General features: G+C 35.8%; 1 protein-coding gene across 1 annotated transcript; it reads left to right on the top strand.

Annotated features, from left to right (window-relative positions):
* The first annotated feature begins 1,125 nt into the window (after window positions 1-1,125).
* LOC105048980 (la protein 1) lies at window positions 1,126-22,618 on the top strand. Its single transcript, XM_010928503.3, has 10 exons — window positions 1,126-1,288; window positions 1,387-1,465; window positions 1,587-1,739; window positions 2,352-2,494; window positions 15,588-15,736; window positions 18,546-18,626; window positions 18,734-19,091; window positions 20,950-21,097; window positions 22,042-22,120; window positions 22,229-22,618. Exons 1-10 carry the CDS (start codon window positions 1,241-1,243, stop codon window positions 22,338-22,340), a joined length of 1,350 nt encoding a protein of 449 aa, XP_010926805.1. The 5' UTR covers window positions 1,126-1,240; the 3' UTR covers window positions 22,341-22,618.
* Window positions 22,619-23,941: the final 1,323 nt, after the last annotated feature.

Raw genomic sequence — 23,941 nt, forward strand, 5'->3', positions numbered from 1 at the left:
CATTTGTGACAAAAATAAACAACCCCTTGCCTTAAGATTTTATGCATGAAAGACTATTAGTATTTTTTTTAATAAAAAAAAGAACCATCACTTAAAATATTTTTTAGCTGTTCAAGACAAATCCATCGGAAAGCATCGGTCCACCGCTGGTCTTCCAATAAAGCTGGATTCATGAAAAAAGAAAAAAATAAGTATCATTTCAGCTAGCTAATGCATGAAAATGTTACTCAGACTAGAGGTGCAAATGGGTCAGGTTGATCTGCGACCCGACCGACTATCTTAGATCTGATCCGAACTATTTTAAGGAATCTATGGGATCGGGTCAGATTCTAAAATTGGACCTATTCTATTTTTTCAATCGAATCTGGATTTATTAAATTTTGATCCGAGACGACTCGATCCGTTCTAACCCAACTAATTTCAAACTTGGTATACGGATCCAAACAGCCAAACCCATACCTTAGGTATTCTTTTCTAAAGATATCATACTTGTTCATTAAAAAAAGTTCTAGATATAATTCAGATGAATTGTAAGCTCTTATGTATGCTTTAATAACCTACTTTGAGTTGCAAATCTCTTCTCACTTTGTTTTTCTTTCAAAATTTACGTTGGTACATGAAGAAAGTTGAGGATGTTGATGATTTGATAATCATAACAATCAAAAACATGTAGTTAGTTGATATGTGTTTTAGCTCTTAGTACAAAATTAGAGTCCTATGGCCTGCACAAACTCAAATTGAAAACACTGCATCATAGAGAAAAACTTTTGAACTTTCTTATATTCTTTGCTTCTTCTCGCTAGACTTGATTAGAGCAAGTGCAATATAGCCAAGATCGAATTAGGATCTGAATTGAATCTGATCTGAGCTTGAATGTTTGGGTTGGAGTGGTATTATATATGGATCTAATCTATCTTGAATGATTCATTAGATTAAAAATTTTGATCTCAGACCTAACCTGATCCGATTTAAAAAATCGTATTCGGTCCGTCCTGACCCATTTTGCACCCCTAACTCGGACTTGGCTACAATGCTTGATCACCCAGCATCTAGAGTAAGTCCTCAGCCGCCGTTCTCGGATCTACCGTGCAGGTCCACATAGCCAATGATGGAAACATATACACGTATGGCGGGATCCGACTACAGCCCTAAAAACGAATAATCACAAGAGCCCTAAACCCTCTCCTCGTTCTCCCGCTCCCCTTCTCCAATCCCTGCCGATCTCTCCGTCCGGACAATAATGGCGGCCTCCTTGGACGAGGCGAAAGCGAAGAACATCCTCCGCCAGGTAACTCCATCTTCCGAGACCCTCAATGCTTTGTTCTTTCCCAAATTGACAAAAAAAATCGATTTTTCTGAGTTTTCTCTTCTGAATTTTTTTGGCAGGTGGAGTTCTACTTCAGCGATAGCAATCTCCCCCGAGACAATTTTCTAAAGAAAACCGTGCAGCAGAGTGAGGATGGATGTATCCTCCCACCAAAATCGTAGTTTTCGATTTTTTTTGGATTTTTTATTTTTTAAATTTTGTTTTATTTAATTTGTGTGCGTGCGTGCGTGTGTGTTTTGTCTCTTGACTTGAATCGCAGTGGTGAGCCTGGCTCTCATATGTTCCTTCTCTCGGATGAAAAGCCATCTTGGTTTGAACGCCGCTGTGAAGCCCGAGGATGTGCCGGAGGAGACGGTACTGGCAGTGGCTGAAGTTCTGAGGAGGTCTTCTTCTCTCCGAGTCTCGGAAGATGGTGGGTTTCTTGTGAAACTGTTTATGAATGCTGCTAATTTGTATCGGTGATAGGAGTTTTTGGTGAGATTGTAGGGTAAAAGGGAGGTTTTTCATTTGTTTCAGCTTCCGGTTATCAAAGCAACTGCCTTGTGAATTTCTTCTTGAAGTTGCCTAGTGCTATTTTACCGCTTAATGTCATACCCTAAGTACAGTTCAAGAAGTAATAAAGCTTGTTAATAAAAATGCGCTTTCTAGTTTTTTTTTTTTTTTTTTGTTAAAATAAAATTTTTATAGCAACAAATTTTGCTGAGCACAAATACATTTCTTTCCTTAGCTGTGTGTCGACCAATGTTTATATGTGGTTATTTAAAATGCTAAATTACCTTAATTAAGGCCCTGAAAATGAGCCTTTTCTTATGATCAGTTGTTTGAGTACCAGGCCTTAGTTACTTAGAGTTGCTTGCTCAGACACAAGGACACTTCTTTCGTTGACTTGAGTTTGGATGTGGTTATTTAGAAAGCTAAATTTCTTTAGCTAAGGCCTGATATCTGAACCTTCTCTTATTCTTAATCTAGGCTTGCTTGCATCTTAAGAGATGCTCTTCTTAAGTGTTCGGTGAACGTTGTACAGGGAAGAGAATTGGCAGAAGTACTGTGCTGTTGGAGCTGGAGGAGGTTTTAGAGCAAGTGGATTCAAGGACTATTGCTGCATCCCCTTTTCCTTATGATGTTAAGCTGGAAGATGTAGAGTCTTTGTTTGCACAACATGGGAAGGTAACTTTTCCCGCCATTGTTAAATATTGAATGCTCGATAGGCCCATGGTTGATAAATTTAGAGCTTTGTATCATTTTAAACTTGGTATGGATTCTCATCTTATTTTAATTACTGTTACCCGTGAAATTGTGTATTAATATTGTTCCACATTGAGGTTGTTTTGTAAATTATTTCATGTTCCATTAAGCTTCATGCGTCTTTCTTAAGGGTGAGAATTATATAGTTACGCTTTTAGATGGCTGGCTACCAAGAAACAGTAATGGATGGTTTGTGACTCTCTGCAATTGAAATTATTTGTACAGTTATAATTTTGCCTTGCCTTGGAATCTCTTGCCTTATTGATGCTTTTAGTGTTCAGTGATTTTTTTTCTCCTAATTTCTGTGAATCCTTTAGGGCTAGAATTGCTTTTCATTATGCACTGAGATTGGCAACCTTATTTGTCAAAAGAAGTATAGAAAAGTTGGTATCAGGCGTAATCCGTGTGATGATATTAGAAAGGAATCCAGAAAGATAGTGAAATTGTTTCCATTGTTAATGGGAACGTGTATAATTGCCCTTGTTGGAATGGCAGGGAAAGTCGTAGAACTTCTATTCCTTCACAAAATATGGCTTGAGGTATGTTCATTAAGTCTGTACATTTTAAATGATGCTTAGTTCTAATGGTAATATTTAAAAGTTTGGACCTTGTCCATCTTGTGTAGCTATCTTGAAGTTGACTATTTTGGTACTTGTTATAGCCCAAACCAAGGCCCAATTTAAAAGACCCAAGCCCAAAAAAAAAAAAAAATAAGAAGAACAGGGAAACCGAGAAGAAGACTCTCAGTAGGAGTCTTCTTCTCCGATTAAACCACGGAGATCGGGAGTCCTAGGACCACCAGGAGTCCTAGGGCTCTCTATGAAAAGGCCCTCCCCTTCCTTAGAAGCCGATCATCGGTCCTATTCCCCTCTCTTCCTCACTGATTTTTCGGATTTGGAGCCGCGGATACTTGTTTCGTTCTCACCGTGATTGCTCACCGGCGGGGTCACCGGAGGCCGAAGTAAGTTTTTCTCCTCTTCCTCTCTTCTTTCTCTTTCTTCCCGTGCCTCTGTGCGCGACTGCTGGCGACGGGTGTCGCCGATTTTTGGTCGGAGAAGAGACCCCTGTTTGGTCTCTTCTTCCCTTTGGTTTTCCGGCGCCGGCGATCACAACCGACCGCCGGCCTTGCCTCTCCGAACTCGAGAGAGTTGCCCTCCTCTGTCGCCGGCCTTCGTCGTGTCGGTCGTGGCCTGGACGGTCGGTCAAGGGAGGGGACCTGCCGGTCCCCTGTTTCGGCTAGGAAGGAGCCAAGAGAAAAGAGAAGAAAAAGAAGAAAAAGAGAAAAGAAAAGAAAAAAAGAAAAAAAGAAGAAAAAGAGAAAAGAAAAAAAAAAGAGAAAAAAAAGGGAGAGAGAAACTTTCTCTCTCTGCTCTCTCTCTCGTAGATTTTTTAGGATTTATGGAATTAAAAAAAATAATATAATAATAATAATTAAAAGAAATATAAGAAGAGTTTTCATGGATCAATCTGAAAATCCTGGATGCTGTCATCAAGTTGATCCATGTGGGGACATTAGATTTTAATAAATTTTAATTTTTTTTATTCGATGAAATTTTGATCAAAAATATGGTATTTGACGTACCAGGTTCGGAGAAGGATTTTTAAGATTTCTAGAATTTCTAGTTTGGATTTTTTTTTGAGATAAGTAGTGTTTACTTTTATTGAATTTATCTGATAAATTAAAAATTTTGAATTAAATAAATTCATGGCATGCTTGTGATTGAAAATATTTATTGAAAATAATTGTTGAAAATATTTGTGATTGAAGTTAATTGTAGAAATTATTTATGATTGAAGTTATTTGTTGAAAAAAAAATTATTATGATGATGTATGATCATAAAGAATGATATGATTGATTTGACTCGAATATCATTTATTTATATTATTTTTGAAAATAATATATGAATTGGAAGATGATATGAATTTGACAACCTGACTATGTAAAGGACCCCGCCAATGGGGGCATATATGTTGGCAATTGATTGTCCTGAGGGTTTATGTCGCCAGCGAGACCAGCGACATGTCGCCAGCGAGACCAGCAGTTCCAAAGGACTTGACTGCTAGATGATTCGCAGCCTACCGCAAGTAGATACGCGGTATTATGACCCTGCCATAAGAAAAATGTGGTCATAGTCATGGTTGGTAAGAACTTAAGAAATTGATGAATTTAAGATAATAAGCATAATTAAAAATTATGATGAATTGAATTTTATATATGATTGATAGTATGATTATGATTTCATGAAATTACATATTGATTTTGTTATTATCAGTAAATCGATATGTATAGTATTATTGCCTGATTCATTCAGTTAAAGGTATACACTGCTTACTGGGCTATTTAGCTCACGATGAGTTTTATATTTTTCTTACAGATCCAGAAAATTAGCATGATGCGGGATTTCGGTTGGGAGAGCGATTAGAGATGGAGTTAGCTCATTTGATTTAGGATTTTCTCAGAATTGATTCAGGACTTTTATTTTAAGTGTTGACTTTGTCAGACAATTTTTTTTCTTTTGGACACTGAGTTTTGATTTGTTATTTGAACTAAGGTTTGATTATTAAAAATTAAAAAATTATTTAATTTTATGTGTAAGATATCATGATGAGATGTCTTGTATACTTATGAGAAAAGTTTTCTATGAGTATGCGGCGGTTGTCATAACCCTTGATTCACAATCTCGGGTCGGAGGCGTGACAATTAGTATGGTATCAGAGCTTAAGTAGATAGATAAAGATATGTAGAATAGAATGAGCGAGTGATGGGTAGATATTAGGAAATTTGAGAGGTTAGTTATGATGATTATGATCTGATCTGTCTCAAGTAAGTTTATAACTTTATTAAGGATAAGTTATTATCTCAAATTTGTCATAGGTCAAAATGCCTCCACGACGAATGAAGAATACTCAAGGAGCGGTAGGAGGGACATCAAATCCACTTAGCGATAACACTCCCCAATTGAATTGCGGCACATCTCAGCAGGAGGGAATCCTTGATCCTATCGAAAATATTTCGACAGTACAGCAGGAGCCGAACATGACTCAACTAATGCAAACTCTGATCGGAATAGTTCAAACACAGCAACAGTTACTTCAACAACAACATGCACAGCCACGTCAGTATCCTCCACCGACACCTGGACATGGAGAACATTCAATGCAGAGAAATAATATCGTCGAGTTTAAGAAGCTAGCCCCTCCAGCCTTCAAAGGGACCATCGAGCCACTGGAAGCAGATAACTGGATTATGGAAATGGAGAAGGCATTTGCCGTGCAAGAATGCCACGATGAAGAGAAGATCCGCTACACAGCATATCTGTTACAAGGCGAGGCATACAACTGGTGGCGTATACTTGAACAAAAATATGAACACGATAGGATACCACTCACTTGGGAGAGATTCCGAGATGAATTCTTTGACAAGTACTTTCCTCGAAGTGTCAGAATACAGAAAGAGCAGGAGTTCATTCATCTGAAACAGGAGAACAGATCCGTTGCAGAATATGAAGCTAAATTCACGGAGTTAGCCAAGTTTGTTCCAAGATTAGTTGAGATTGAGCAAGACAGAGTACATAAATTTGAAATGGGACTGAAGATAGAAATTAGAAAACAAGTTGTACCTTATGAGTTAACTACTTATGCCTCAGTTGTGAATAAAGCTCTAATAATTGAGAAGGAAGTTAATGAAGCACATGCGGAGAGAGAACGGAATAAGAAGAAGAGAAATAGGTTTGGTGGAACTCAAGGACGAAATCAGAACAATAATGGTCCAGCAAAGAAACCGGCAAATGATAAGAATCGTGAGAATGAGGCAGTTAGATGTTCGAGATGTGGTCGAAGAGAGCATGAGTCTTCTAATTGCCCATGGAATACTGGTTCTTGTTTTAGCTGTGGACAGAAAGGACACAAGATTGCAGATTGCCCCCAGAGGAATGAGAATAGACCCACACAAACAAAAGATGGAGGTCAAAGGCCGAAAACTCAAGGAAGGATCTATGCACTCACACAACATGATGCTCAGGCCTCTAATGCCGTGGTGACAGGTATCATTCCTGTATCTGGTATTCATACTTCAGTTTTGTTTGATTCTGATGCTACACACTCCTTTATATCCACTACTTTTATTAGACAATATGATATAGTATGTGAATCTATGAAAACCAAATTATATGTTGAGATACCAGTAGGTGGTATTTTGAGTACCAAAAGTGTGTGCAAGTCATGTAGTATCAGAATAGAAGAAAGAGAATTACCGACAGATTTGGTGGTTCTAGATATGCATGATTTTGATGTCATTCTAGGAATGGATTGGCTTGCTACTTATCATGCCTCTGTGGATTGTTATGGAAAGAGAGTGAACTTTTACATACCGGAAGAATTAATATTCAATTTTGATGGAAGTACAGGAACCACCCCTCCACGTATTATTTCATTTGTGCAAGCTAGATAGATGCTAAGAAAGGGATGTAGAGGTTATCTAGTATCAATAAAGAATAAAGAACATGATGAATTGAAGTTACAAGATATTCCTATCGTAAATGAATTTTCGGATGTATTCATTGATGATTTAACCGGACTACCACAAGATAGAGAAATTGAATTTACCATTGAGTTGGCGCCCAATATCGGTCCGATTTCTAAAGCGCCTTACCGAATGGCTCCTATGGACTTAAAGGTGTTAAAAGATCAATTACAGGATTTGTTGGATAAAGATTTTATAAGGCCTAGTGTATCTCTTTGGGGAGCTCCAGTCTTATTTGTGAAGAAGAAAGATGGTAGTATGAGACTTTGTATCGACTATAGAGAGTTGAATAAGAACACTATCAGAAATAAGTATCCTCTATCTCGAATCGATGATTTGTTTGATCAGCTGCAAGGTGCACAAGTCTTTTCTAAAATTGATCTTCGTTTAGGATATCATCAGTTAAAAATCAAAACAGAAGACATACCAAAGACTGCATTTAGAACTCGTTATGGACATTATGAATTTCTAATGATGCCATTTGGATTAACCAATGCTCCAGCAGTCTTTATGGATTTAATGAACAGAATATTCAAATCCTATCTTGATAAGTTTGTTGTCGTATTTATTGACGATATCTTGATATATTCAAGAAGCAAATTGGAGCATAAAGAACATTTACGGTGTGTACTACAAATATTGAGGAAAGAAAAACTTTATGCCAAATTTAAGAAGTGTGAATTTTGGTTGGACAAAATAGTCTTTTTAGGACACATCGTGTCTAAAGATGGAATTTCTGTGGATCCAACAAAAATGGAAGCTGTGATGCAGTGGAACAGACCAACAAATATTTTCGAGATTCGAAGCTTTCTGGGAATGGTGGGATATTACAGACGATTTGTAGAAGGATTCTCCCACATAGCTGCACCTTTGACTCGTCTTACTCAAAAAGGGGTTAAATTCGAGTGGACCGAAGATTGTGAACAGAGTTTTCAAGAGTTAAAACAACGATTAGTTTCAATCTCTATCCTTACTGTACCAACAGGAGATGAAGGATTCACAATATATAGTGATGCATCTAAAAAGGGACTCGGTGGTGTATTGATGCAACATGGTAAGGTAGTGGCCTACGTCTCAAGACAATTGAAACCATATGAACAGAATTATTCGACACATGATTTGGAATTAGCTGCGTGATTTTTGCCCTAAAAATTTGGAGACATCACTTATATGGTGCGCAGTGTGAAGTGTTTACTGATCATAAGAGTTTGAAGTATATTTTTACATAGAAGGAATTAAACATGAGACAGAGAATGTGGTTAGAACTGTTGAAAGATTATGATTTAACAATTCACTATCATCCCGGAAAAGTTAATGTCGTTGTTGATGCCCTTAGTAGAAAATCCGTGGGAAATTTGGCGGTTTTAATCACACATCAAAGCCAATTATTGGAGGATATAAGAAAACTGAAATTAGACATCCGAATATATGACTCAATAGTACGATTGGCCAACATGAGGGTTCAGCCAACACTCATTGAAAGAATTATAGTTGCCTAGAATGATGATTCACAACTAATAAAAATAAAGAATTCAGTGGAAGCTGGTGTTCAATCTGAATTCAAGATACATGATGATGGTTCGTTGAGGTTCGAAAACAGAATTTGCGTACCCAATGATTCAGTACTCAAGTATGAAATACTTCAGGAAGCACATCAAACCGGTTATACAGTTCATCCGGGAGGTACTAAGATGTATAGAGACTTAAAGAAAATGTACTGGTGGAATAATATGAAGAGAGAGATCGCTCAATTCGTGGCTCAATGTTTGGTGTGTCAACAAGTTAAAGCTGAACATCAGAGACCTGCGGAATTACTTCAACCTCTTGATATTCCAGTATGGAAGTGGGAACATATCACTATAGATTTTGTAACTGGACTACCTAAGACTCCAAGTAAAAATGATGCAGCCTGAGTGATTGTGGACCGATTGACAAAGTCTGCACATTTTCTACCCATTAGAGTTGGATTTACTTTGGAAAGACTAGCAAAATTATATATGAAAGAAATTGTAAGGCTACATGGAATTTCAGTGACCATCGTATCGGATCGAGATACGAGATTTGTATCACAGTTTTGGAAGAGCTTACACAAGGCATTAGGAACAAAATTGAACTTCAGTACAGCTTTTCATCCACAGACTGATGGTCAGTCAGAGAGAACTATTCAGATCTTAGAAGATTTGTTGAGAACTTGTATTTTGGATATGAAAAGTTCATGGGATGAGCATCTACCTTTGATTGAGTTCGCTTACAATAACAGTTATCAGGCTAGCATTGGTATGGCACCTTATGAAGCATTATATGGTAGAAGATGTCGATCACTGATTCACTGGGATGATGTTGGTGAGCGGAGAATTTTGGGTCCCAAACTTGTACAACAAGCAGTCGAGAAGATTTAATTAATTAAAGAACGACTTCGGGCAGCACAGAGCAGACAGAAAAGTTATGCAGATAACAGGAGATGGAAATTAGAATTTCAAATTGGTGACCATGTATTTCTCAAAGTATCTCTTTCAAAAGAAATCTCAAGATTTGGCATTCGTGGTAAATTGAATCCTAGATATGTGGGTCCGTTTGAGATTTTGGAAAGAATTGGTGATGTGGCTTATAGACTTGCCTTACCACCTTCACTTGCAGGAGTACATAATATTTTTCATGTTTCTATGTTAAAGAAATATTTACCAGACCCAAGTCACACCGTGAAACTTGAACCATTGCAAGCTAGAAAAGATTTATCATTGAAGAATATCCGATACGGATCGTGGACCGTAAAGAACAAGTGCTGAGATGTCGCAACATTCCTTACGTCAAGGTACAGTGAAGTCGACATTCGGAAAGAGAAGCTACTTGGGAACTAGAGGAAGAAATGAAGCAAAAATATCCCCAGCTCTTCGAGACTACAGGTATGAAAAATTTCGAGGACGAAATTTTTTTTAGGGGTGAAGAATGTTATAGCCTAAATCAAGGCCCAATTTAAAAGACCCAAGCCCCAAAAAAAAAAAAAAGGAAGAACAGGGGAACCGGGAAGAAGACTCCTGGTAGGAGTCTTTTTCTCCGATTAAACCACGGAGATCGGGAGTCCTAGGACCACCAGGAGTCCTAGGGCTCTCTATAAAAAGGCCCTCCCCTTCTTTAGAAGCCGATCACCGGTCCTATTCCCCTCTCTTCCTCCCTGATTTTCCCGATTTGGAGCCGCGGATACTTGTTTCGTTCTCGCCGTGATTGCTCACCGGCGGGGTCACCGGAGGCCGAAGTAAGTTTTCCTCCTCTTCCTCTCTTCTTTCACCTTCCCGTGCCTCTGTGCGCGACTGCCGGCGACGGGTGTCGCCGATTTTTGGTCGGAGAAGAGACCCCTGTTTGGTCTCTTCTTCCCTTTAGTTTTCCGGCGCCGGCGATCACAACCGACCGCCGGCCTTGCCTCTCCGAACTCGAGAGAGTTGCCCCCTTCTGTCGCCGGCTTTCGCCGTGTCGGCCGTGGCCTGGACGGCCGGTCAAGGGAGGGGACCTGCCGATCCCCTGTTTCGGCCAGGAAGGAGCCGAGAGAAAAGAGAAGAAAAAGAAGAAAAAGAGAAAAGAAAAGAAAAAAAGAAGAAAAAGAGAAAAGAAAAAAAAGAAAAAAAAGAGAGAAAAAGAAAAGGGAGAGAGAAATTTTCTCTCTCTGCTCTCTCTCTCTCTCTTAGATTTTTTTGGATTTATGGAATTAAAAAAAATAATATAATAATAATAATTAAAAGAAATATAAGAAGAGTTTTCATGGATCAATCCGAAAATTCTGGATGCTGTCGTCAAGTTAATCCATGTGAGGACATTGGATTTTAATAAATTTTAATTTTTTTTATTCGATGAAATTTTGATAAAAAATATGGTATTTGACGTACTAGGTCCGGAGAAGGATTTTCAAGATTTCTAGAATTTCTAGTTTGGATTTTCTTTTGAGGTAAGTAGTGTTTACTTTTATTGAATTTATCTGGTAAATTAAAAATTCTGAATTAAATAAATTCATGGCATGCTTGTGATTGAAAATATTTATTGAAAATAATTGTTGAAATTATTTGTGATTGAAGTTAATTATAGAAATTATTTATGATTGAAGTTATTTGTTGAAAAAAATTTATTATAATGATGTATGATCATAAAGAATGATATGATTGATTTGACTCGAATATTATTTATTTATATTATTTTTGAAAATAATATATGAATTGGAAGATGATATGAATTTGACAATCTGACTATGTAAAGGACCCCGCCAATGGGGGGGCATATACGTTGGCAATTGATTGTCCTGAGGGTTTATGTCGCCAGCGAGACCAACGACAAACCGCTAGGGAGACTAGCGATTCCAAAGGATTTGGCTGCCAGATAATTCGCAGCCTACCGCAAGCAGATACGCGGTATTATGACCCTGCCACAGGAAAAATGTGGTCATAGTCATGGTTGGTAAGAAGAACTTAAGAAATTGATGAATTTAAGATGATAAGCATAATTGAAAATTATGATGAATTGAATTTTATATATGATTGATATAATGATTATGATTTTATGAAATTACATATTGATTTTGTTATTATCAGTAAATCGATATGTATAGTATTATTGTCTGATTCATTCAGTTAAAGGTATACACTGCTTACTGGGCTATTTAGCTCATGATGAGTTTTATGTTTTTCTTACAGATCCAGAAAATTAGCATGATGCGGGATTTCGGTTGGGAGAGCGATTAGAGATGGAGTTAGCTCATTTGATTTAAGATTTTCTCAGAATTGATTCAAGACTTTTATTTTAAGTGTTGACTTTGTCAGACAATTTTTTTTCTTTTGGACACTGAGTTTTGATTTGTTATTTGAACTAAGGTTTGATTGTTAAAAATTGAAAAATTATTTAATTTTATGTGTAAGATATCATGATGAGATGCCTTGCATACTTATGGAAAAAATTTTCTATGAGTATGCGGCGGTTGCCATGATCCTCGATTCACAATCTCGGGTCGAGGGCGTGACAGTACTCTTATGTGGATCTTAAATTGGTAGCATTGGAAAAAAACAACTTGGAGAGAAACATAAAGTTGTGATCATGGCTAATTTTCCACATGTTTTTTGATGTTTATCTCTTGGATATACTTTCTCCTTCTCTGAACATCATCTTTAGGTCTCCCTTTACAATTGAGTGATTGTTGGTCATGTTCCACTGGCCTTTTTCTTCCTTGGTTAAAATTCACTTGGATGTCATTTTCCCTTTAAAATCCATAAGAAGGAATGGGGTAAACTAGTTCTACTAGAATCAAAGTTATCAAATGCTTAAGGAGCATAATGGCACCACGATCTCTTGGAGTCTAAGTGCAAGGCAAATGCCTTGATGAAGTGAGGTGCAAAAAGCAACGTGTATTCAAATAATAATTAATGCATGATCTTAAGCATTTAACTATCAAGTTATGAACACATGTAAAAATTTAAAAGAGCATTAAATTTGGATTTATGGACAAATAAAAAACATAACCAAGGTAGTCAAAGGCGAAAGGCGTCCTTAAGGTGGTTGGGGGGTCTAGCACTTTGAGGTGAGAGGCGCTAGAAAAGTGCTCGCCCAAGTAAAGTAAGGCGCTAAAATTGGACAAAAAAGCAGAAAATATGATATATAAATAAATAACAACTAGAGATAACTATTGTAATATGAATTACCATATAATTAATAATTTAAGCAGAAAATATATATAAAATAGTAAAATACTCAACTAGTTCAAGATAAAGTACATGATAATAGACCATAGGCAGCTCTAAATTCATGAATGAAATAGAAAACATAACAAGCCCTATAGTTCATCAATGGAGTCTCATAAATAAAACAGAAAACATAAACAGCCCTAAAGTGGAATCATATAAATGAAATAAAAAAGATAAACAACCCTAAAGCCTAAAATTCATCAATAGAATCATCAGATTTAGTTTCACTTTTATAGTTATCATCACTTTCATATTCTCCTCCTCCATTGGATTTTTATCCTTCAACGTCTTCTTTTATCTCATCTGAATCAGCCTCTATCTCTTCAAAACTAACTTTTCCATACTAATTGACCATTTTATCCTTTGTTAGTGATAGAGCTGAGAAGTTAAATGGGTGGCCTTTTAAGTTTTTTATACTTTTCAGTCTAAAAAAAAAAATCGTAGATCTCACTAAGACGCCAAAGGTAAGCGCCTCACCTCACTGAGAAAGGCCTTAAAAGGTACCAAAGGCATGCGCCTGAGTGAAGGGGCATCACCTGAAGCATCAAGGGGTGATGACCCCTTCTGGTGCCTCGCTTGAGTGCCTGATGTGTGCCTTTTGGCGCCTTTGACATCACCAGACATAACATGACAAATATCAAATAACTAACTCGGCAGCAGACGAGGTTTTTTGTCTTATGTATGGCTTAAATTAGGTAGGTTGAAAACAGGTCAAGTATCCAGAATACCAGCCCTAAAAATAGTGTAAGATTAGTAAGTTCAGCAGTGATACCTAAATGAAATCTCATTAAATAAGAGAACACTGGACCTCTTGTCACATCATATTTCAAGCTACAAAGAATTGATTTAGGAAAATTATTTGACTCCAATAGTTAACTCCATTGCCTATCTTAAAATCATGCATCTTAGACCTTCAGTTGATCGATCACGTTCTCCTGAATCATCAATTATTTCAAAAACCAAAATCCTGTCAGAAATGTCCACTTTCTTGTGCTACTAAAAGTGCAAGTATAACTCCCTGATTTTCTTCTCAAGAGTCCTTACTGAAAGACTAACCACATTTGCAGCTTTTTTGTTTTGAAATAGCTTACATGGCATTTTAGACATGTATTTGGTGAAAGAACAACACAGTACATGGGTGGACAGCTAGAGTTTTGTCCAGAATGCATTAAAACGAGAATAGCTCCCACCTCTCTAAATTTTACCAAAGAAATTTCTATGTCATTATATATGTGACTTAGGGTGGTGATGGGAAATGATTCAGGTTGGATACTTGTCAATCTCTGAATTCGATCCGTTTGTTTGACAGATGAAAAATTCAAAATGGAACCAGAACTTTTTATCAGACAGGAAACTTGAGCCGACCCACATAACCTATTTAATAAACAGGTCAGATCCGGTTAAATGGGTCTTAAACTGTTTACATGGGTTAAACATATCTTAAATGGGTCAGGTCATAGCCATGTCGGCCTGATCCAAGTATTAGCTAGGTCAAAACAGGTTGGAGGGGTCAGGACTCTCTATCCGAATCCAACCAATTCAATAAATGGGTTATGTTGGGTTGACTCATTTATGATTTCGACCTAATTATTCCCAGCTAATGCAATCACTAAACCTGCTTATCTAATGTTAGTTGCATGTTAGTTTGGTGAGTTAGGTCATAAATTGCCACCCCTATATGTAATTATATCTTGCACTACATTCATTGATTAAAAACTAATCATTCTATCCACTAAACTTAAGAAATTTAGAGTCCATATGTTTCACAAAATGAGCATATACAGTAAGCTGAGTTGTGGAGGTGACTAATATTTTGTGATATATAAAAAAGAAAATAATTTACGACCTTTAGCAGTTCTTTGATGTCCTTTTGCATGAAGGATTTTTACAGGTGAAGGGAGTTTATGTGAGAAGCTTTAAACTAGTATTTGTTTTCTAGAGAGAAACCAGCAGACAAAATCATAGAAGTTGAACAAAACTAGTGTCAGAAGAAATCTGGTCATCTCAGATGTATACTAGTTTGATCTAGCTATATAATTCTTGCTTATTCCTACCCCTATTATTATTGAACCAGCACAATTGCTGTAATTGAACTGAAGCAGTTAACTGTCTTGATCATAAATTACTGTTGGCTGCCGGTTGTGTCACACTTTGAGATCTAGTTACATACTATCAGTTTCAGTCATTTGATATCATCTTGGTTACATCTTCCAGCTTTATATCATGTGCTTGTAATTTTCTGTTAATGTGATGTACGGCAGATGCTGTTTAATTGATATTTTTGGGGGGTGGGTGGTTAGGTTTTGGTTAAAAGCTATTGTTCATAAAATAAGTTATCTTATTTCAATATCCAATGTGTTATATATCAAAGAGTGAGGTTTTCAGGGACCTCAATCAGTTCATAAACTTGGTGATCTAAAGTTGTTCAAAGCGTCCTCATCCATTGATGTATTTTATATGGTCCGTTAAATTAAATCAGGAAATACTTGTTACCTGTGATGCTTAAAATTATTAACCTGTAGACTTTATTGTCTTCTGCTCATTGACAGTCTTTTAGCAACATAGAAAGCATAGAAAAAATGCAAAGGGAGCATCTATGGTGCATAGCTTTCATATCTGTCTTCAATCTGGCTGCATCTATAGTGCCAGTTTAAAAGGGAGCACTAGAAGCTTAAATTTTTCAGTGCTTCAAATCGATAATGTCAATGTTGAAGGTGTGAATGATGATATCATGTGTTGATTGTTCTCCTTTTTCTTTTTAATTAAATAATGTAGGTGAACAGTGTGAGGCTACCTCATCATGTTGCAGACAAGAGGCACTTTTGTGGCACTGCTTTAATTGAATTTTCAGAAGAAATTGATGCAAAAATGGTTTTAAAGGAGAGCATGGTTTATGCGGGAGCAGAGCTAGAATTAAAACCAAAGTGAGCTTTAGTTGTGTGAAGTATTTAGAAGTTGTTATCTTTTAAGTGTCCTAAGTATGTCATATGCTTTCTAATATGTAACGATTTACATGTTCTTATGTTTGCATGTATCTTTTTTTCGTATTAAAGTCTTTAAAATGCTGTAATTGCTTTGTCTAAATAAGTCACTTACTGAAATTGTGGCACTCAGCATTATGCAATCATTGGTTTTTCTGTTCATTTATGTCAATGTGATCCTATCAATTTTGTAGTTCTTAAGTTGTGCTGTATGCTGGCTAACTGGAAAGTTAATTGACTTCACATGAGTTGTTTTTCATTTTAAATTATATTTCACACTGGGAGAAATGCTTTATGTGCTTGGTGATGCCACATGTCGATACGTAATGCAAAAGCGAGTGAGGCTTTATCTTTTGACTTCCTTTACAGCAATTGCTGTCACATAGTGTTTTCAGGTCATCCGCACTGGTTTATGCGCATATGGATGCATATGGATGCACAACAATGCCCTCATGCGCAAAATATGGATATAGTTTAGGAACAAAGGCCTTATAGTCATTACTTTTCAGATAAAATCTTTTTGGAAGTTTGAGATTTCTTGATGCGGGATGTAGAGGATCATTTATCATGGCCATATCAAGTGGGACTCCTTACTGTCATCATACAATGCTTTGTCATGCATATAAATACATTCTTGATCTTACCAGTGCAACTCTCTGGATGCATGAAGTTGTGGGATTTGTTCTTAATGTGGAAATCTATGGTGATTATGAATATACATCTTATGAACGTTCAAGGCATGTGTTTCAATGTTTTTGACTTTGAGCACCGTTTATCGTATTGATGAGGTTAATAATTGTTTTCTCCCCTTACAAAGGCCAAACTTAAGCTATATATATCAAATTGCTGTTAATGGACAGAACTATCTTGATAGTTGCAAGCTCATGTAGAGTTAATCCGATTCCCATGGCCTTGTGAGTTGACTAATGAAAACCTGTTTTGAGAGCAAACAATTATTTCTTACAATTGTTGATAATACTCTCTAAATTACAGATTAATGTTAGAAAATTAAATTATCGAGGTAAGGTTTAAGAGAAAATTTTAAATCAATTTTTGAAAATTGGAGTAGAATCTATGATTCCATTTTGGTATATACTTTGGGTATCTGAGCATATGGATCAAAATACTATAGAACATGCAATGCCAGTGAATACTCAACACTGGGTTGATACATAACCTTTAAGTTGCAACCAGTGAATACTCGATGCAAGGATGATACAGGGTGATTAAGTTGCAAAAGCTGTGTGTTGTGTTCGTGAGAATCCAGTGGGATATGTATGGTTCTATATGATTCTTCAAAGGTACACGTCAATGTCTAAGATATAGTCCTAACAACTATTCATGTAAATGAATCAGTGTACATACTTATAGAGGATGAATTTTGTTCTCCATTACCATGTTATCATTAGACCACATTTTGATGAATATTTTATTTAGTTACAAATTCTCTTGCTTAAAGTTGATGTTTTCTGTTTCAAGTTAAATTATTAATTTGTTTATACGAAGCCTATTTTTAGAGTTTTGTAATTTTGGCAAATTATGACTAGCCTTCTAAGACCTTGGAGCATGTCTTCTCTTCATATACAATATAACTCTTCATATTTATCTCTTCAAAATTGTAACTCTTACTTTCTTTTGATGTTTCAGAATCTTGTGTTTTTCCATTTACTTACTACAGCTAACTTTATTTCACCAAAATTGATTCAATATTACATTCTGTTATTCTTCATGTCATTATATTTAACAAAGCTTCATAAAATATAGCCTATTTTTATTATTAAAATTGATTTACTCCCCAAAAGCTTTCTTTTGTAGACACGATCTTTAATATTTAAAATTTCCTTTCCATCATATTACTCTGTTCCTGCTTTAGGCAACTGATCCTGATATTAACGACCAGATTAGCACTCATGTCTAAGACAGGATTGATGAACCTGGCCCAGGTTACACAAATCCATGTTCTACCTTGTTGATACATAAATCTTATGCAGCAAAAACAATTTATATTTTATGAACTTTTACAAAGATGGCATCTGCAACAAAAGATGTCATGAGACTCCTCCAAGCAGAGTTGCTTGGATATATATGTTCAAGGGTCCAAAATGAGGAGCAGGAGCAGTTCATGTGGATACAAGTTATGGAAAGGATTAGAAAAGTTCGTAATCACATCAGAAGCAGCCCTTAAATGGAATGATAAGCGATGATATTGGTGAACTGACTACAATTAGTTTGAACAAAATTTGATGATGACTACAGACATGGCATACCTTTACAAAAGAGAGAACTATTTGGATCAACCTAGTGCAAAGAAAATCTCAAGTGAACAACTTATAGTCTGATCCTTGTGTTTTTTTTTTAAGATTTCAAACAGGAAATAACTGTCGTATTTATAGTTCCTTATCCATTGATAAGATCCTCATGTTGACAAGACAGAAAGGAGAAAGAAACACCTCCAATTGAATGAAGCACAATTTTTTTTTTTTTTTTTTACAACAATCCATATTTCAGCTGTTAAAAAAACGGTGATGATTTATCCTCTTTTGCATGTAATTCTATGTTTGTGTATTAGTATGCTTATGTGCAGAGATTCTTTCACTAATTTTGTGTTCGTTGGGCCTTTGCATAAGTTGCTTTCTTGATGCATTACCCACGTCATTTTCCAGGACATTCTCCGTCAAGTTAGGGATGTGAGGTGTGATTTGACTGTATTTTACTTTGTATTTACTTTTTGTATTGACTTTCTGTAATGCAGAAAGGAATTTGATGCTGAAAGAGAGAAAAAGAGGGCTGAATTCGAAAAAACTTGCTCTAACAAAAATGCTTCAAATAGAAGGTAAATATCTGCAGTTCTCTTTCTTAGCATTTTGCTCCTTTTACTTATTTTTGGTTTATAATTTTCAATCTAAATGATATGATTTTATGGGGCATATCTGATGAAAGCTATCCAAAAGGCCTAATAGTTGCATTTAAGTTGAAGAGCATGCAAGTTGATGAATCTACAGAACAAAAAGGTGCTGGCAAGGTGACTGATACCACTGAAGGTTGCAAGACAGAAATTTTAAATTCCTCTGAAAGTGTCAATGAAGAAGGTGCACAGAAGATATTAGATAATTTTAATAACAATGAGGAGAAACTTTCAGATGATGCATCGGAAAATCACATGCAAGCAATTGAAGAAGTGGGTACAGGTGATGGTGCTGAAGAGAGTAAAGATGATGGTACCAATGGTTCATCAGGCAAAACTGTAGTTACACGGGAAGATCTGAAACAGGTCTTCGAGAAATTTGGAATTGTTAAGGTATATTGTAGATTTAGTCTCTTTCATTTCTTGCTATATCAAAATTTTTGTTGTCCTAGTTCGCTTTTAATTTTCCTGATGTGGCAACTGCTATATCCTTCAGTTTTTCATGCAGCTAGGATTTTTTTTTTTTTAATGTTTACCTTTATCCTTGTATAATTGCATGTGCATATGGATCTTATAAGTCTAATTAATTGCTAAGATAACTGGACTATATATGAAGCATGAGTTACGGGAATGAAGATTTGATAGCAAAGTTAGACGAGTGAAAGCTATCATTTTAGTGTATTTTTACCTAGTTGATTAGAACATTTGCCAAAATCATGGTTGCTATAACGCAAACTGATTCAACGAACCAAACTTTATTTCATTGACTTGGTTTGCCAGCTATCCCATCCAAATATAGGGACATGACCACGTCATTCTATTTTTCTTTCTTTTTTGTTGCATGTTTTCCTCTCTCACATCACTATATTTGTTAATGGTAAATGCTTAAAGATTTGGTATTGCTAGGCAATGGCTGAAATAACTGCTTTAATTGTTTATGTAGGAAAATGTATAAAAATACTACCCCCTTTTTATTTGATACCTTTTTGGTGCACTTTTTGTGGACCTATTTTTGAGGGATATGGATCAGAGAACTACTGAATTAAAGGGATTATTAACTCTCTTTATGATACATGGAAGATAATATCAATGATCTTTCTCCAAATAATTGAAAAATTATGATTCATAAGGCCTTAGACCAACTCGTGTTTGTTGAACCTTGTGCCATAAGTGTTCTAATTTCTTTTATGCAAAATACAAGAACTAATGAAGACATTCCAATTATTGGTTCATGCACCATCATGATTCTTTATATAAAGAAAATGTTTTGGAAAGAGGCACTAAAAGAAGTGATTTATTCAATTTACAGAAATATTAAAAAATAAATTTAATAGGGGACCGATTCGTGGCTTGTAACCATTGCTCAAGAATTCCTTTGGAAATAGTCGTGGACCGTACATGTCAAAATATCATTTTAAGTAAATAATAATCAAATAGAAGATAAAACTCAATCCTAATCCACCAGTTTTGTGATAGCAAGTGTCAAATAGTGAAAGATGAATAAATAATTGCTGGGTAGATTATCAGAATTCAAAACTACCTGATGAAGCTTCCCTCTGGTGCTACCCTCGCCAACAAAGCAACATTAGATTATTCTAAAATGCATATGCATCGGAAAATAAATGGGATTAGGTTAAGGTGCAGCCTATGATCTGTCTGACACTGTGGACTCTTTCCTACTCTTATGCATAGGAGTATTTTAGGCACAAGGGCTAGGGTCTGGCTTGGTCAATATTTGATAAAATTCCAAGTTAGATATGTTGATAGTGTTCAGTCAGTTGAAGCAAGAGAAAGAACTTTAGAGTCCCAAAGGGAATTGGGTAGGGAATCTGTGTGCTGGTAAGGTTTAGAAAAGGAGGGTACAAGGCCTCTCATGAGCACCTATTATATCTGATCCAATTGGTTTCATCTGGAGGCACAAGAAACATACCAGTAAGTTAGGGAAAGAGAATTGGAAGCAGAATGGGTTGGGGAATACTGTGAACTGAGAGTCTTTCTTAAATTGTACCCCAGGAGACAAAACTTATGTGAACCATAACACCAGCTGAGATCCCAATGTATGTTCTTTTCTCCAAGAATAGGAATATTTGGAGGATGAAGTTTGTTTTGGCATTCTTGTAATTCAATTGTAATACTTGGGAAATAATATTTCTGCTTTTATGTATTTCTTAGGATTTTGTGGTTTCCTGTATGCATTTTTTCGTTTTCTTGGTGTCTAGCTGTATTTTATCTGATTCTTCTGTTCATGAAGTTTATTGATTATAGAATGGGAGAAGAATCAGGATACATTCGTTTTGAGGATTCTGATGCCGCTACAAAAGCTCGTGCAATGGCAGTGCTTGCAGAAGAAGGTGGTTTGATCGTGAAAAATTATATTGCAACCTTAGAAGCCCTGACTGGTATGCGGTTTGCTATGCTCTCTGTCTCAAATTCTTTGCAAACGAGTCTTCTCCTTCTCTAACATAAAAACATTTCCTTTTCCTTTAGCATTTCCTCTGTCTCAAATTATTTTGCTTGGCTGTACATTTTCATCAATACTGATGCCTACGTACCTTCCAGGGGGATGGGGGTTTGGGTCATTCGATGTGCTGGCTCCCAGCTATAAGTTACTCTGACATCAATCTTGGTGCATGCTTTCTCATATGGTTGAGAAATGGTGACTCCATTATAAAATGGCAATGCAAAAATGGGGTTTACTACTAAAGCATAAACACATTTTTAAGTGGATTTTACTTTGACCTTTCTTCATAATGCCTGATATATGAATGGCTGTTATTGGTGGTATACTAGACATAAAATGCTGTTGAAAAAGAACATATACAACGGGAAAAATACATATGATCCTTTGCAGTTAAGTAAATTCAAACATTAAAAAAGCATGATCTGTCATACCACCTTGTACTGTTCTATGTGGGGTGTGCTGTATATCATACCAGTACTGAACTTGTAAGTTGTCTTGTACTTGATCGATATGTGGTGCGCTGTCACTATAATAGGATGGTACCAATGTGGGATCCGATATCGAGATAGTAAATCTTGTTAAAAAGTTTATGAATTTTTTTGGAAAATCTTAAATATGTTCCCATGATGGATTTAATGTTGGCTTTTTCCAGCGTACCTGATAGATGAATCATTCATATTGATATGCTTGATACAAAATTAATGTTGTTGAAAATGGATATATACAATGAGGGGATAATATGTATTGATCTTTTGCAATTAGAAAAATTCAAACATTCAGAAGTTTGTTTTTTTTTCTTTTTTGAAAACTCCAAACTGAAGAAAGCAGATTATTCCATACCTTGCGTTTTAAACCAAATTTCTTTTGATGCTTTGGTTTCAGGTGATGCTGAAAAGGAGTACTGGAACCTGCTCCGTGGTAATCAGGAGAGATTCAGGGAAAATAAAGGCAGCAAGGGAAGGTAAAATGCGCCTTGTCTGCCTTCTGCTCTATATTCTCAGCGATTTCTTTCCAGTGAGATGCCAGACCTTAACAGAGGCTTTAATCTGATGTAATGTCATTGTGGCAGAGGGGTTAAAAGCAGTAGAGGTGGGAGGCATTTTGGTGGCAAGCGTGCCCGCCAAAAAGATTCAGCTGACAGGGAATCTAATAAAGCTCAGAAAGTTGGTGCTGCTGCATGAGTTTTCGAAACCACTCCTACCGGGATAGCTCCTTGTAGATGACAGATTTTGCTTGTAGTCTGCATTATGAAGCAGTTAATCTCCCATAGTTTGTGTGGGTATATGTCTTTAAATTTAAATAAGACATGGATTGTGCTTAATAAGACCCTAAGTTATATTTTACATTTTACTTTGTTGCATAAGTTATTACGGAGCAACCTTATCATCGTGCTAAAATCTACTCAAATTTTTAATGCTTAAATTATAGCAAAATATAATACTATACTATTTTATTTGTACATTTTTGCATAACTTGATGCATATGTTAAGATCACCAAAATAGATATGTATCTTTGATTGAATGCCTCATTATTATTTTTTTTGAAAGGAATTGAATGCATTATCATTAACACATGGGAGATTGGTCTTGATTGGACAAAATGGCCCGGCATCAACAATTGGGGCTGCTGGATGAGGATTATCTCTAAGCCTCTTACCATCTAGTGATATGAGTAATTCTTTGGGCACCACATATGGTGCAGCAAAAATGATGTGGAGTGCACCATGGTCACTGATTGGTCCACGTAGCATAGAGGAAACATTCCTCCTAACTATTAACTCAATATCTGACACTGCAATTAATAATGGAAGCTGCACCATTTTTTAATGTTATAAAAATTTAATACAGTTGGGTTTAATTTTGTAAATTTAAAACTGACGAAAATATCCTTTTCCTCCAAAACATCTTCAGATGCTCTATTTTATTCATGCTTTAGACATATTAAATGCTGTTCTCTTTTTCTTCTTCTTCATTTTGTTCTATTTCCGTCCGAGCATCGGATGTCCAAGATTTTTCTGCAGTGAGCAATGTGCGTCTGAGGTTAAATTAATATTTTACCTGCTCCAATGGTTTCAAGACAACATATCATACTTGTAAGGTTTATTTTTTTCTTTATAGATTTTTTTTGTTGTATATCCTTTATTACCGCAACTCTTTAGGTAGTTAAATAAAATTAATGCGTTGGTAGATTGAAATGGATCTTTTTTTCTGTTAATGCAACGAAAAGAAAAATCATAAAAAGCAAACAGAATGTCAAAAGAACTATCGAAAAGTCATATAAGTCATAAAGAAGTAATATAGAATCCTTCTTTTTGTATTCCATGACATTTGGATCAAGAAATATGACATTCTATTTTTTAGTATAACATTATGTACTCTTGTATGATTTTTTATTTTACCAAATAAGTATTTTAGAGGCATAAATCACTTTATCTAAACTTATATGAATATAAATGACTCTCCATTATTTAATAAAATTGTATAAATAATAGCTATGGCTTCTTCTTCTTAATGGTATTGCTGAAATGGAGCTTTTTTTTTGTATTAGTATAATAGAAAGTAATAATATTGTTACAGAAAGTCATAAAAAGTAAAACTATTAGAAAGTTATATAAGTCATCAAGAAGTAATATAGAAACATTCTTTTTGTATCCTATGATATCCAGATCAAGAAATATGATCTTCTATCTTTTGGTATGTATCATATAGTCTCGTATGACTTTCTATTTTATCAAATAAGTGTTTTAAAAGTATAAATCACTTCATATAAATTTATATAAAT

Source organism: Elaeis guineensis, chromosome 7 (assembly GCF_000442705.2).
Source record: "Elaeis guineensis isolate ETL-2024a chromosome 7, EG11, whole genome shotgun sequence".
Lineage (NCBI taxonomy): Eukaryota > Viridiplantae > Streptophyta > Magnoliopsida > Arecales > Arecaceae > Elaeis > Elaeis guineensis.